The sequence below is a fragment of the Orbicella faveolata genome, unplaced genomic scaffold, assembly GCF_042242905.1.
Source record: "Orbicella faveolata isolate gen_17 unplaced genomic scaffold, um_ofav_v1 contig_25, whole genome shotgun sequence".
NCBI classification, from domain to species: domain Eukaryota; kingdom Metazoa; phylum Cnidaria; class Anthozoa; order Scleractinia; family Merulinidae; genus Orbicella; species Orbicella faveolata.
The window spans coordinates 30,854,482-30,866,476 of record NW_028301553.1 but is presented as its reverse complement, the minus strand read 5'-3'; the positions used below and the strand labels follow the sequence as shown (position 1 = coordinate 30,866,476).

At 37.6% G+C, this 11,995-nt stretch overlaps 1 protein-coding gene across 1 annotated transcript; it reads left to right on the top strand.

The window, feature by feature from the left end:
* Positions 1 to 312: 312 nt before the first annotated feature.
* LOC110059241 (calsequestrin-1-like) lies at positions 313 to 11,906 on the top strand. Its single transcript, XM_089294689.1, has 13 exons — positions 313 to 698; positions 2,630 to 2,714; positions 3,343 to 3,409; positions 3,862 to 3,895; positions 4,681 to 4,786; positions 5,110 to 5,183; positions 5,654 to 5,740; positions 6,419 to 6,465; positions 7,155 to 7,200; positions 7,697 to 7,751; positions 8,387 to 8,487; positions 9,230 to 9,304; positions 10,088 to 11,906. Exons 1-13 carry the CDS (start codon positions 426 to 428, stop codon positions 10,256 to 10,258), a joined length of 1,221 nt encoding a protein of 406 aa, XP_089150815.1. The 5' UTR covers positions 313 to 425; the 3' UTR covers positions 10,259 to 11,906.
* Positions 11,907 to 11,995: the final 89 nt, after the last annotated feature.

Below are 11,995 nucleotides of genomic sequence, written 5' to 3'. Positions count from 1 at the left end.
GTAAATCTGAGTTTGCTTTTTAGTGAATGTGTTACTGGTAAGTCAAGTACATGTAACGCAATTGAGAGAAGTTGTGTGACACTTGTGACACTCCATATCACATACAAAGGAGACGGAAACCTCGCCCCGGGGCAACCCCGATTACGTCAGTACACCAGGTTTTAGCCAGGTCATTTTGTTGTCTTTTGAGGGCACAAGACAGGAGACGACGAAGATATCCCTGCACTTGAATTGAAAAGTATGCCGGAAGTTTGTGTTATGACCGGAAATGATTAGACTAGTGACACCCTGCGTGCCAGCTATCACCTCACTGGGGAGCCCTAGAGTCCAGTCGATTCCCCAGCGAGTGGTAGTGTGCATACCTATAGAAACAGCAACACCGATTGACTTGTTTGCATGGGACTTCGTCTGTCGAGCGATTTGCAATGAAGGTTTTCCTTCTCTTAGTCCATTGTGCTGTTTACTTTCGCGGTGTTTACCCTCTGGATGAAGAATTTGACGAGGTACAGAGGGAAGAAGATAAACTTCCTCCCTATCTCAAAGATGATGGAATTCGACGCGTCGCGAAGCTCACCAAAGAACACTTCAACAAGACTCTGAAAGCAAGCCGGATGATGGTCGTCCTCTTCTATTACTCCAGCAATGAAAAAGATCCCGAGGCCGATACATCATGGAAAACGGACGAAAAAATGCTCGAGGTAAGGCGTACTTAGACAAGCTCACATCATTACGATACTACAAGGGGTCAGACAGCGGCCGCAAAATGTGGATCCATGTTCACGTGAAAGATTATCCTCTTTGCCCTAATGGCTTTGAAATATTACATTGGATATTTTTTTGGTGTACATCTTCTTTGTAAAGTTGATGGAGAAAATGTAATCTGTCTTAAAGTTTCTCGAAGAGAAGCGAATTTTGTGAATTAGCTTATCTGCAAGATAACTCGTTCGGTTTTTCTGCGGGTTTGTTTTCACTTTCATGTTAATTATTTTCGTCTCAAATTTTCTTGCGTTAATAATTCCGAAGACGATACGGCTAAAACAGAATTTTCGACGTTAAAGGCAAGCTGATCCTAGAACTTTAAACCTCATGAAAGGGTTCCAGACAACTGAACAAAGAAAAACCTTTTTAGAAGTTATACTAATCAGCGGTGAGAAATTTTGAAAATTGTACTTCCACAAAGATTTTGTTGGCTAAAAGGTATCAATAATTAATTAGCCCGTGCTAATTGATGGTGTAAATTGCTTTTTAATAATAAATGGACTGTGTAGATAAAAATATTCTCTTCTGCTTTCAAAATATTTTGCATTTAATTTGCAAATTAAATGAGGTTTTTTATCACCTTTGAGGTATCAAAATTGTTACATTTGTTTTTCTCTTATTTCTGTCATACCTAATCCTTATTTAGTTATACTGATTATTTTCAGATCACACAATAAACAGGTTAAAAACTGTAAAATTCATTCTGATACCTGCCAATAGCCTTATTTTGATGTCATCTGTAAACAATGTGCCAAGACGTACATTCAGGGAACTTTTGAAATAAATATTTTACAACTGATCATAAAATTAATCTGTGCGAATCTTAGCCTAAAATTTTAGGGAAATGTATTAGAAAAGTAAAATGTACTGGTCACAAAAAAAAATTAAGAAGAAGAATTTTTACAAACTGTAAGTGCTTGAAAATGGAGATTTAAACTTGCACAACTACATGTATCTTGATTCTTAGTAATATCAGATAATTGGTTCGTGTCTATCACCAGTGAAAAATCCCATCAATTTAAGCTTTCTGAGAGCCCAAAACGTAAAGTTTTGATCAGAATTCAAGCAACAAGTTTGACAATATTCTCTTATTCTTTCATTAATTAGTGCATAACTGTATAAAATATCATTTTTATCAGATAACAGATTTTATTTTACAGAGACACAACTTTGATTAATACTGTCTGTCTCAAAATGGTCTGACTTATGAATGAATTTTGGATAAGTGTACAAAATGTGAAAGCCACAAGTCATTTTAATGTGTTCATTTATAGCAAGTGTGAGGGGGGGGGGGGGTTTGAATGTTTCAAACATGTACAAACCACTTTTGCAGGGTAAACATCAAGAGGGGAGATACTGTAGAAACTCACACTGTTGATTTTCAGCATTTTTTTGGGAGGCAGTGGTCAATAGTATAGAATTGAGAATACATGTAATATAAGCCTACAATTTATTTTTTGCCTGTAAAACCAGCCAAAATCAGGAAGGTCTTAGCTTAGATGGATAAAAAATAATAATGAAAAAATCATGCTAGTTTCTATGCTGATAAAGCTACTGACATCATCTTTCCTTTTGTTAAGTCTTAGCACCCCACTACCCCCCACCCCCCTCCCCCACCGTTCAAACTGGATGAAAAATTCAGCTTCAAAGACAGTGCGTCAATTTTTTTTTTCAGAAAATACAAGAAAATTTTTGGCCAAGCCCCCCTCGCTCCCCTTACCCCTAATTGTCTCCCCCTGAGAACACACTAACCACATAATAATACCTCGAGAGCACTTAATCCGGTGTCTAGCACACTAAAAATCAGTCCACCTTAATTACCTCCGTTGTTTAATTTACTTTTGATTTCCTGTACATTATCTCTTAACAGATCGTAGCTCGAGTCCTTCAACCACAGGGTGTGACGGTTGGCATTGTAAATGTAGCTGATAGCATGGAATTGGCTCAAAACATGGGTGGGTATCCCCTTTAAGATGATTTCTAGTCTGTACTGTGCAGTCTCAGCACCCTAAATGTTTATAAACATTATAATGGAATGTCAGTAGTTATCAGTTATTTTGACAGTTGATGTTACTTTGTTAATTCTTAAATTTGTATAATTTAATTAAAGATAATAGAAATAAAGCATGGCCAGTCATTACCTTATCACGTTGCTTCATGCATTGATGGCCAATTTGTAACACATTTCCATTTAAAACTAAATTGAGTCATACAATAATGTATGCAGGCCCCTCCACAGCTGCACAAAGAGGATGAAGCTCTTGCTACCTTTATTTAGATTCTTCCCAAAACCCCAGGAAAAACGTTTCAAAAGCGAGCACGGGATGAGTGGTACGAATCAGATCACAATATGCGGAGTAACCAAGAGGATTCAATGACCTCAATCTGAGAATTTTTTGACTTTTAAATTGTTAATGAATTGACAGTGAATGAACTCTAAGATATCTAATGAATTAGACTTTGTGGTTACTGCACTCAAAAATATTTCTTATAATTAAGTTATCGACCTGTTTTTTCAGGGTCTCACTTGCACTTTGTACATCAACATGTACATTCATTAATTGATGCTTATTATTATCACAGGTGTAAAATACTCTGGTGCAATAATGATATTTCATAGAGGAAAGAGAATAGAATATTTTGGGCACAGGTGAGTAGATTAATTATTGTTAATAATATGTAATGTTAAGTCTAGCCCTTATTGCTTTTTTTAGACTTGTTGTTGTTAGCAGTTCTGATGCAGGTGCTAATTTTATTATTATAATTTCTTTTAATTATTTAAAATACGGCAAATTGGTCCAAGATGACAACATGAAAATTTTTACTGCCCGCTACTTGTAAATTGATTCAAGATGTAGAAGGTAAATTGCAATAATTGTTAGCATTTTACTTGCATGTTTGTGCAACGTGCAATTTAATGACATTTAATAATATTAATATTAAATAATTATTGAACAATATTTTATAAATAAATATTAGTAGTTTATCACTTTTCAGAGGACAATTTTTTTTTAATTTAAAAGTAAGACCGGCATAGTATGCAGTGACAGATACTCCCAATCCATGCAGAGTTTCATGCTCACTTAATATACCTTTGAACAGGTCTGCTGACATTCTTGTGGGATATTTACACAAGGTCAGTTTTGGCAAATACAATAATAATTATTAGTATCACCCAACTAGTGGACTAATGCAAATCCTGCATTTTGATTGGCTACGCTACTAAGGGACTATTAGTAATAGTCATCGAGTAGCGAAATTGGCGTCATTGAGCGTGACGCTTTCTTTCATTTTATTCCCAAATAAATATTTCTTCAACTTGCATTTGCTAACTTTATTATTACCATTTCTGTCCGACTAGTTGGGTGATACTAAAACAATTAGACCCTTCGCCCTCAAGGGCCACGGGTCAATAGCCTATTCGGCTTCGTCTCATGGGCTATTGACCCGTAGCCCGCTAGGGCTACGGGTCTAATTGTTAATTGTCAAATACTGCATAATGCTTACTGTAACACTCAAATTGAGACGAGGTTACAATATGATGATGCAAGTTAGTGTTGCATGACTGAGAAGTCTTTTGTTTTGTAGTTTAGCTAACTTGTTTGCACATATGAATAAAAATAAAACTTATCATGATGTTGTGTGCATTATATTATAAATCAATAAAATTAATATGCATTCATACCATTATACATAATTTCTATATTAAATGAAATCTTACATTATAGCACAACAGCAAGTGGCCTTAAATTAACAATATTAATGCATTTTTATAAATTTACTCGGACCACTGCACAGATTATTTAAAATATCTAGCATAACAAACTATGAACTAAAAGATTTTAAAATGTCAGAAGGTGACTAAAAAAAGAACTGTTTAAATTGTACTTGTCTATTTTTTTTTTTTTTTGTCTTTTGCAGATGTTTGAATCTCCTGTCACCCTTATAGAAAGCAAGAAACAGAAAACTGTGTTTGAAGATGTTGATGGCAGCAAAGTAGTAGCGTATTTGGAAAAGGATTCCCCAGGTATAGCTGAAGCAAAAGAATTTTGTTATGTTTCCAACTAGAGAGATTACATGTGCGAGCTTATTTCTAGTCCTAACATTGGCAAACAGTTACACTTCCGAGAAACATAACCAGGGGGGAACAGTGGCGTAGTGATTAGTTCAAGAGGCCACTGACAGCAATTTCAAGTAGTCCAGGTAGGGATGGTGTGGTCTGATTAGGCTGACGTGGAGTAAGGAAGTTGGGGAGGGGCACGATTGGGAGGCTGGGGGTAAAACACTGGGAACTAATCAAGTTGGAGGGATCTTGTATTTGTTTTATTTTATTTGTTATATCCCTGTCAGAAATCAAGGCATTTGAGGATGCTGCCAAGCAGTACCAACCCTTGTTGCCATTCTTTGCAGTCTTTGATAAAAAGGTACCTTGTATCATTAAGTTTTGCATGGACTACATTTAACATACATTCCTGTGGGGTGATCTCAATCAGTATCAGTGATCCAAGATCACTCAGATCATGGTACATCAAAGGAACCAATGAATCCACTCTTGTCATGGATTCATTGGTTCCTTTTGCTGCACCATGTTCCGAGAGATCTTAGATCACTGATCCTGATTCAGATCACCCCAAAGGAATGAGTGTTAAATCTAGTCTATTTGTGGAATGTGATTCAGGAAGTATGCATAAGCTGACATGACATTGGTAGACATACATGGTTAAATTACACCAACAGCATTGCAACTCTTGCATGATATTTTTCCCTTTCATAATAGATAGATGATTACAAAGAATGCATAAGAGTTAAAACTGCTGCCTATGTTGTGTAAAGATTTTTGTTACAGTTAGCAGATTGAATCCCTTTGAAATTGTTTTTCTCTTATCTACATTAGCTTGCCAAGTCGTTGAGATTCAAGAAGCCAAAAAGCATCCAACTGTTGAAGCCCTATGAGAAGCCTGTCTTTTTTCCTACAAATGAGGTGTGTAGATGTGTTATTCTTTATATCTGGTATGGTGGGTGTGGCTGCCTATGGTCAGTAGGTTGTACTCCAGTTGCTGACCAGCTGTGGTCACTGTTTTATTTTCTTGGAACGCTTTTATTTTCAAGCTTGAGTCAATAAGGAGCAACAATATTAATGCTGCAAGCCCTGGCCCAATCTCCTCTGCAGCCGTTTTTTTTTCGATGTCACGCAACGTTAAGTTCCTCTCTTTGGGGAAGCGTTGCGTGACGTCTCAGAAAACGGCTGCGGAAGAGACTAGCGTTGGCCATGATGATTTGCAATTTTCTTGTGCGGCTTTTGGATAAACCGTTGTCTGTGGAAACCTCATTGTCCCTCCTTCGCTCCTTTACAAGTGTAAAACTTGCTCCTTCGTATAGCTTCCCTCAAAAATATCAAATTCCTCTACGATCTTTGCACAAAAAAGTTTTGAAAGCAATGTCGTGAAAACCCTGCACAAATGACAAATAATTTCTTGAATACCGTCACAGTAACTTTTACAATCCTCGCAAGATCATAAAGAACGATTTTCGCCACTTAAGTCAACCTTGGAATTTTGTGAGCTCGAGTCGAAAATTCTCCGCACATGTACAAAAGAGTGTCACAGGTTCTTTAATTCTGTAACGTTCTTTCTAAGACTTGTCAATTGTCTTATTTTAGGCCATAACGGAGGAAAATATCAACAACTTTATCGCAAACAACAAAAAGTGAGTAGTTAAAGTAAATAACGAATTTTGAATTTTGTAATTTACTCGATTTTAATGCCACATATTTCAAGGATGTCAATTTATTTTGCTGAATATTAATTCAATTGCTTTGTTGATATCATTCTTATGTGAGTAACGAAGAACTGAACTAGTCAGATCTACAGCTACTTAAATACTCTTCAACACTTAACGGAGCTTAGTTACGTTTTTTTTTTTTTTTTTTTTTTTTTGTTATTATTTTTGTTATTATTTTGGCTACGTACAAAATTACAGCTTTTAAATTGAAGGAAGCCTGAAAATAAAAGTTGACGAAGATAGGAAAACACCAAAGAGATAATAATAAACCATAAAGGAACAAGGATGGTTAAGATTGGAGAAGATTGAAATCAGATTACAAACGATGAACTTGAAAAATTTAGGTTTAATTCCTTCCAGCTTCCGACTACTGCCGAGCACTGTTTCGTTGTCTGAATTGTGCTCGACGATTTGATTACCGCGCGTTCGGCAGTAGTCGGAAGCTGGAAGGAACCGTCGAACATTTGATTGAAGGTAGCTAAAAACGCATTTGTCGGTTGAGCTTTGAATTTTAGAGTCCACTTGTTATTGAAAGGCACAGTAAGAATATTTGGAGTGTAGTAAAAGTTATTGATATTTTTTCACATTTTTTTTTTCTTTTTGAATATAAACAGAAGCATTTTGACCAAGATTAGGCTTGAAGATATTCATGACACTTGGGTAAGTAAGTGGACCTAACAAAATTTATCTCTCAAGAAGTGTCGATGGCTGAAATCTTTATGCGATCGTTACATTTATATTCAGCGGCATTTAACGCCAAATTCCACATCGCTAGGAGTTCAAACTTCTTGTGAAATACAGAAAATTGAAAACATTTCTATGGCACGCTTTTTAACGTGGTTCCATCCCTTTAAGCCTGGTATGTATTATATCAAAAACGAGAGACCGTGTATTACCGCATTTCTAAACAAAGAGAGGGGAGTTAAAAATACTTCGCTCAGCGGGGTATTTTTTGACGAATTTCGGGGTGTTTGGAAAAGCGTTTAAACACTGCTCAGCTCAGCGTATCATCAGAGAATTCGCTTGTACAGTTTAAATCAGTTATTGAAGGTCAGAGACGCATTTGTAAATTTCTTCCCAGCCATTCCAGGCTTCCAGGCTTTCAGGCTAGACTGGGTCGAGATTCTTGGTTAATTAATCTATGTTTTCATTTTAGTCGACTAAGGTGGAAGGTTATCTGGTAACGGCATTTGTGAGGCTAGATACAAACGGTACGTTATCATGTTTCAAACTTTTTTAACGATGTAAGCGTGATCTATTTGGCGCAAAAATGTGCACGACGCAAAACCGAAAGATACGGGTAGGTAAGGAATGTTTTAGAAGAAAGAAAGAAAGGTTTAGATACGCTCAAGAGCCAGAAGGAGAACAGCGAGGCTGGGCAAACCCAAAAGAGAAATGTTAACTATATCTCTACTGGACAGAGAAGAGCGGGAAAGAGAGAACTTTGGGAATCAGGTCGTTTCGCCCGTCAGCCAGTTCGTCCGATGTCAGTTCGCCCGGACTGAAAGTTCAAAGAGAGATGTGTTAACTTTTCTTTCTTAAAGTAAACGAACAAAAAAGACAACATTGTGGGTATAATGCAACAAAATTGCACAAAACATGCCTAGTTCTTGTTCTTTTTTGATCCATCGGCCACGAACTGGATTCGAGCGAACTGACTTCCGGGCGAAACGACCGCAGTTCATCAGGTCTGCCCATACGTAGCCGTCGGATGTGTTGATAGTCTGCTCGAGGCCTGAAGACATTTGTAACGCGAAAGAAAATCTAGAGCAGCCTACATACATTGATTTGTTTTGTATTAGGACAAATAAAATCAGCTTTTCTTTTCATTTCTTCCTGTTACTAGACGGTGCGCAATTCTTCTCATTGGTGAAGTCTCTTGCCCGGCGTTATGGCGACAACAAGAAATTGAACTTCTTGTGGGTCGACCCAGATCCTTTCCCTACGGTACGTTGCATGTGATAGAGATATAGGACAGTTTTATTGTGACCTTGTGCTTAAATAAATCTTTTGTTGCTTAACTCCGAGACTATTATTTTCGGGCGTCACCAACCTCGACTGGTTCCTAGGCTTTTCCCTTGAAAATTGGTAGCGACGGGAACTGGGAACAGAGGGAAGTCACGCAACGCTCTCCCACCAGTTAGTTACCGGCAGTATGAAAAGCGTTGCGTGACTATACAAATAACGGTTGCAAAGAAAACTGCTAGTTCCTAGCAATATGATGTGTGTAACGACAAGCCGACGACATAGCTTTGGCGTGCTCGTGAGCGATCGTGTGTGATAGTCTGATTGGTTAATAAGTTTCGGGTTGACTAACTTCGGGTAATTTATCACAAAGTTTCACCGAATGTTATCAAAGGTAAACACTTTTCCAGGGACTTCATTTAAAGGTGAAAACTTAATCTAAATGAAATCACGGAAGAAATCAGGACTCGATAAAAAAAAAGTCCTCTGAGAAAAACGCGAAAAGAAACTGTGTGAAGAAAATCCTTCTCGTCTAGATATTCCGACGTGATTTTCGATTTTTGATTTCTTTGCTCACTCAAACTCGAATCAGTCAAACATTTTCGCTAATCAGCTTGCTACGTTGTCCATGTATTCTCTGTGTCCATAAAAACAGCCCTGTAATAAGCCAGGGCGGACTAGCCTATTTAAAATTGATCTCTGCATCTTTTCACTTATTTTCCAGATGCGTGATTACTGGCAGAAGTCTTATAATATTGATGTTAACTCTCCAGTCATAGGGGTCATCGAGCCAAAACTCGTAAGTAAAAAAATTTTCTTTCATTTTTCCCAGTCATTTGTCAAACTAAACAATCTGTAGAAGAAAGGCTGTACTGTCTTTTAAAACCACTTTCTGGACAGGTGGGACAGGCGGGAGCGCAAAACGCGATACACGAGCGCCGAGCGCGACCACGAGTGCGAGCTTCGTGCTCGTGCTCGCGCTCGTGCTCGCGCTCCGCGAGAGCGCCGATTTTGCGCAGAGGCTTTTAGATTATGTATCCTAAATTACTGTTCGCTTAATTTTTGAATAACAGCGAGAGAGCTAAAAATGCCAAGCGTGAAATCAAACCCTTTTGAATTATCCGCGTTAAGTAGCAGTACTGCCCGTAAACACAAACAAATTTAAAATAATAATAATAATAATAATATTATTATTATTATTATTATTATTATTATTATTATTTCATTTAGAAATTAAATCCTGTAAAAAAAAGTACCTTTCAATTTTGTTTTTGTTTCTGCTATGTTGCTGGGAATCCTACCATGTTTTTAGTGAGAGAGAAAAACCGACATTCCAAGTCAAGTAATTTTCTTAATTCTTCTTTAAAGGGAAGAATTCTGTAGAACTTGGTAATTTTTGGACCCAGCAAAATTTTTCAGTGATCACATATGGGAGATTTACGGCCCAATATCCTCAGGAGGTTATGGCTGAAAGTCATATGGGAGATGTAGCTGTAATATACGTGTATATGTAAAATAAAATAAAAAAAATAAAAAGCAAGAGACAATGTTGGGTTACCAAACTCGATCTTTTTTTAACCAGAGCAAGAGTTCTTGGTTCGAGAAGAAAGGCAAGGAAACTAAACTACGCCATCTTCAGCAGTGGGTTGAAGACATTCTGGCGGGAAAAGTTGAGCTGAAAGAGCCGGCGAATTCAACGGAAACAGCTCCAGATGGAAAACAAGAAGAGACGAGCAAGAAAGAGGAACTTTGACCATGGGTCAGATTTTAGAACTATTATAAATTAAAGCTCGAAACTAGCGTTTATACCGCTCTGTTGTAAAGCACTCCAGATCAGCTGCAGAAAAGGCGCTAATAGCGAGCTGTCCCGTAACAGAGTCACACACATTTATAGTCGGAGAATCAATAGAAGATAATTTCATTGAAAGCCGAAACGGGTGAGAAGACTTTCTTCTAGTTTTGTCACCCATTTCGTTTTACTCCCGAATTTCTGTCGGGCATTGGAGTCTGAAGCGCTGCTAACATCTGGTATTATACCATTAATTAACGTTCTCGTCCCCATCAAACTTAAAAGTAGCCATTTAATTTGGAAAGCAACAAAGCCGTTTTAGCGCAACCTGTTAATGATTGTTGTACAAGCAAAGGAAGATGTAAAATACAGTTTTGACTTCTTCACAGAACGAATCACGAGGAACGGGAATAAGTATTTGATAAGCCAATCACATGGCGAGTTTTGGCCAGCACGTGTGGCAAGCGCGGGAAAATTCGTGCAAAGCCGACACGTACTCTGTCTAACGTTTGCACCTGATTAGTGAAAGACATTTCTTTGCTATGATTGGTTAAAACTTGTTGCACGTGAACGTCCGAGCTTTGTTAACCAATCGTAAACAGTCATTGAGCAGCTGTTCAGTATAACACCTCCACAGACAATAGAGTTAATAGTTAACTGAGCCTATTTAGAGCTCAATGGAGCTTTTTTAGGGGTCATAATTATCGATTGTCACATTTTTATGCGAGATGTTCAGGTTAGTAACTGCTGTCGCTGCGCGTGTGACAGTGATAACAAGCACAGATTATGTCAGTTAAGACAGCCGTTTCTAGAGAAGAAAAAAACTTGTGTTTATAACTTACTTCGCGCACTGGCTGTTGACTTATTGATAGCTTTTTTAGACCCCGTCTACACTAGTACGCCGAAGAAATTTGTTTCTACGGTTAGACCTAAGGTCCACACTGATCCATCAGGAAAACGGAACTTTTCGAAAGCGCTCTTCAACCCGAGGAATTTGAAAACGCCGGCTTTTCGTTTTCGTGCGGACCGACAACATTTTGAAAACGGAGCTTTTCGAAAACGATGGTGTCTCGAGAATCAGGTGATTTCCCTACCCGAGGTTTCTGCAAACACAATTCCAACACGACCGATGATTGTTGCGTTTTCAAATTTCTGCGGCGTACTTTCTACGGCAAACATTTGATGCGTTTTCAGAGTGATGCCTCCGTTATCAAATTCCCCCGGCGTGGTGTGGACAGGGCGTCAATAACTGATTATATTTTTATATGAATTTCTTCATTACGCAATGCTATTATTGCAGTAAATTCGACGTCAGATAAGTTAATATATTTTTGAGTAAGACTATTACAACTAGTTATGCATCTCAAAATTGAAATGACACAATTGTTAAACTGAAAATTTTCAGTCATGTTAGGGGTGAACAAGTTTGACGTGCCACAAATTATTAATTTAACTTGTGATCATTACAGGTAGACGATCTTCTAATTTAATTGAATTTTCATAAAAAAAATATATTTGACGATTTTTGAATATCGACGATTTTAGGTGTGAGTTGTAGGTAGGAAATATACTAGCCTTTAATGATAATAAACAAATGTTGTTTACGACCACAGCAACATTCGGAAATTCACTCGCTCGATGACGTGGCCTATGTCGGTAATTTTATCACTGCAATAACTTACTTATGTCTTCAAACAAAAT

Excerpts from the sequence above, each read along its gene's own strand:
- LOC110059241 (XM_089294689.1), top strand. The coding sequence starts at position 426 with ATGAAGGTTTTCCTTCTCTTAGTCCATTGTGCTGTTTACTTTCGCGGT. Across the intron at positions 4,787-5,109 it reads TTTGGAAAAGGATTCCCCAG|AAATCAAGGCATTTGAGGAT; the intron begins GTATAGCTGAAG and ends TATCCCTGTCAG. Across the intron at positions 9,305-10,087 it reads GGGTCATCGAGCCAAAACTC|AGCAAGAGTTCTTGGTTCGA; the intron begins GTAAGTAAAAAA and ends TTTTTTAACCAG.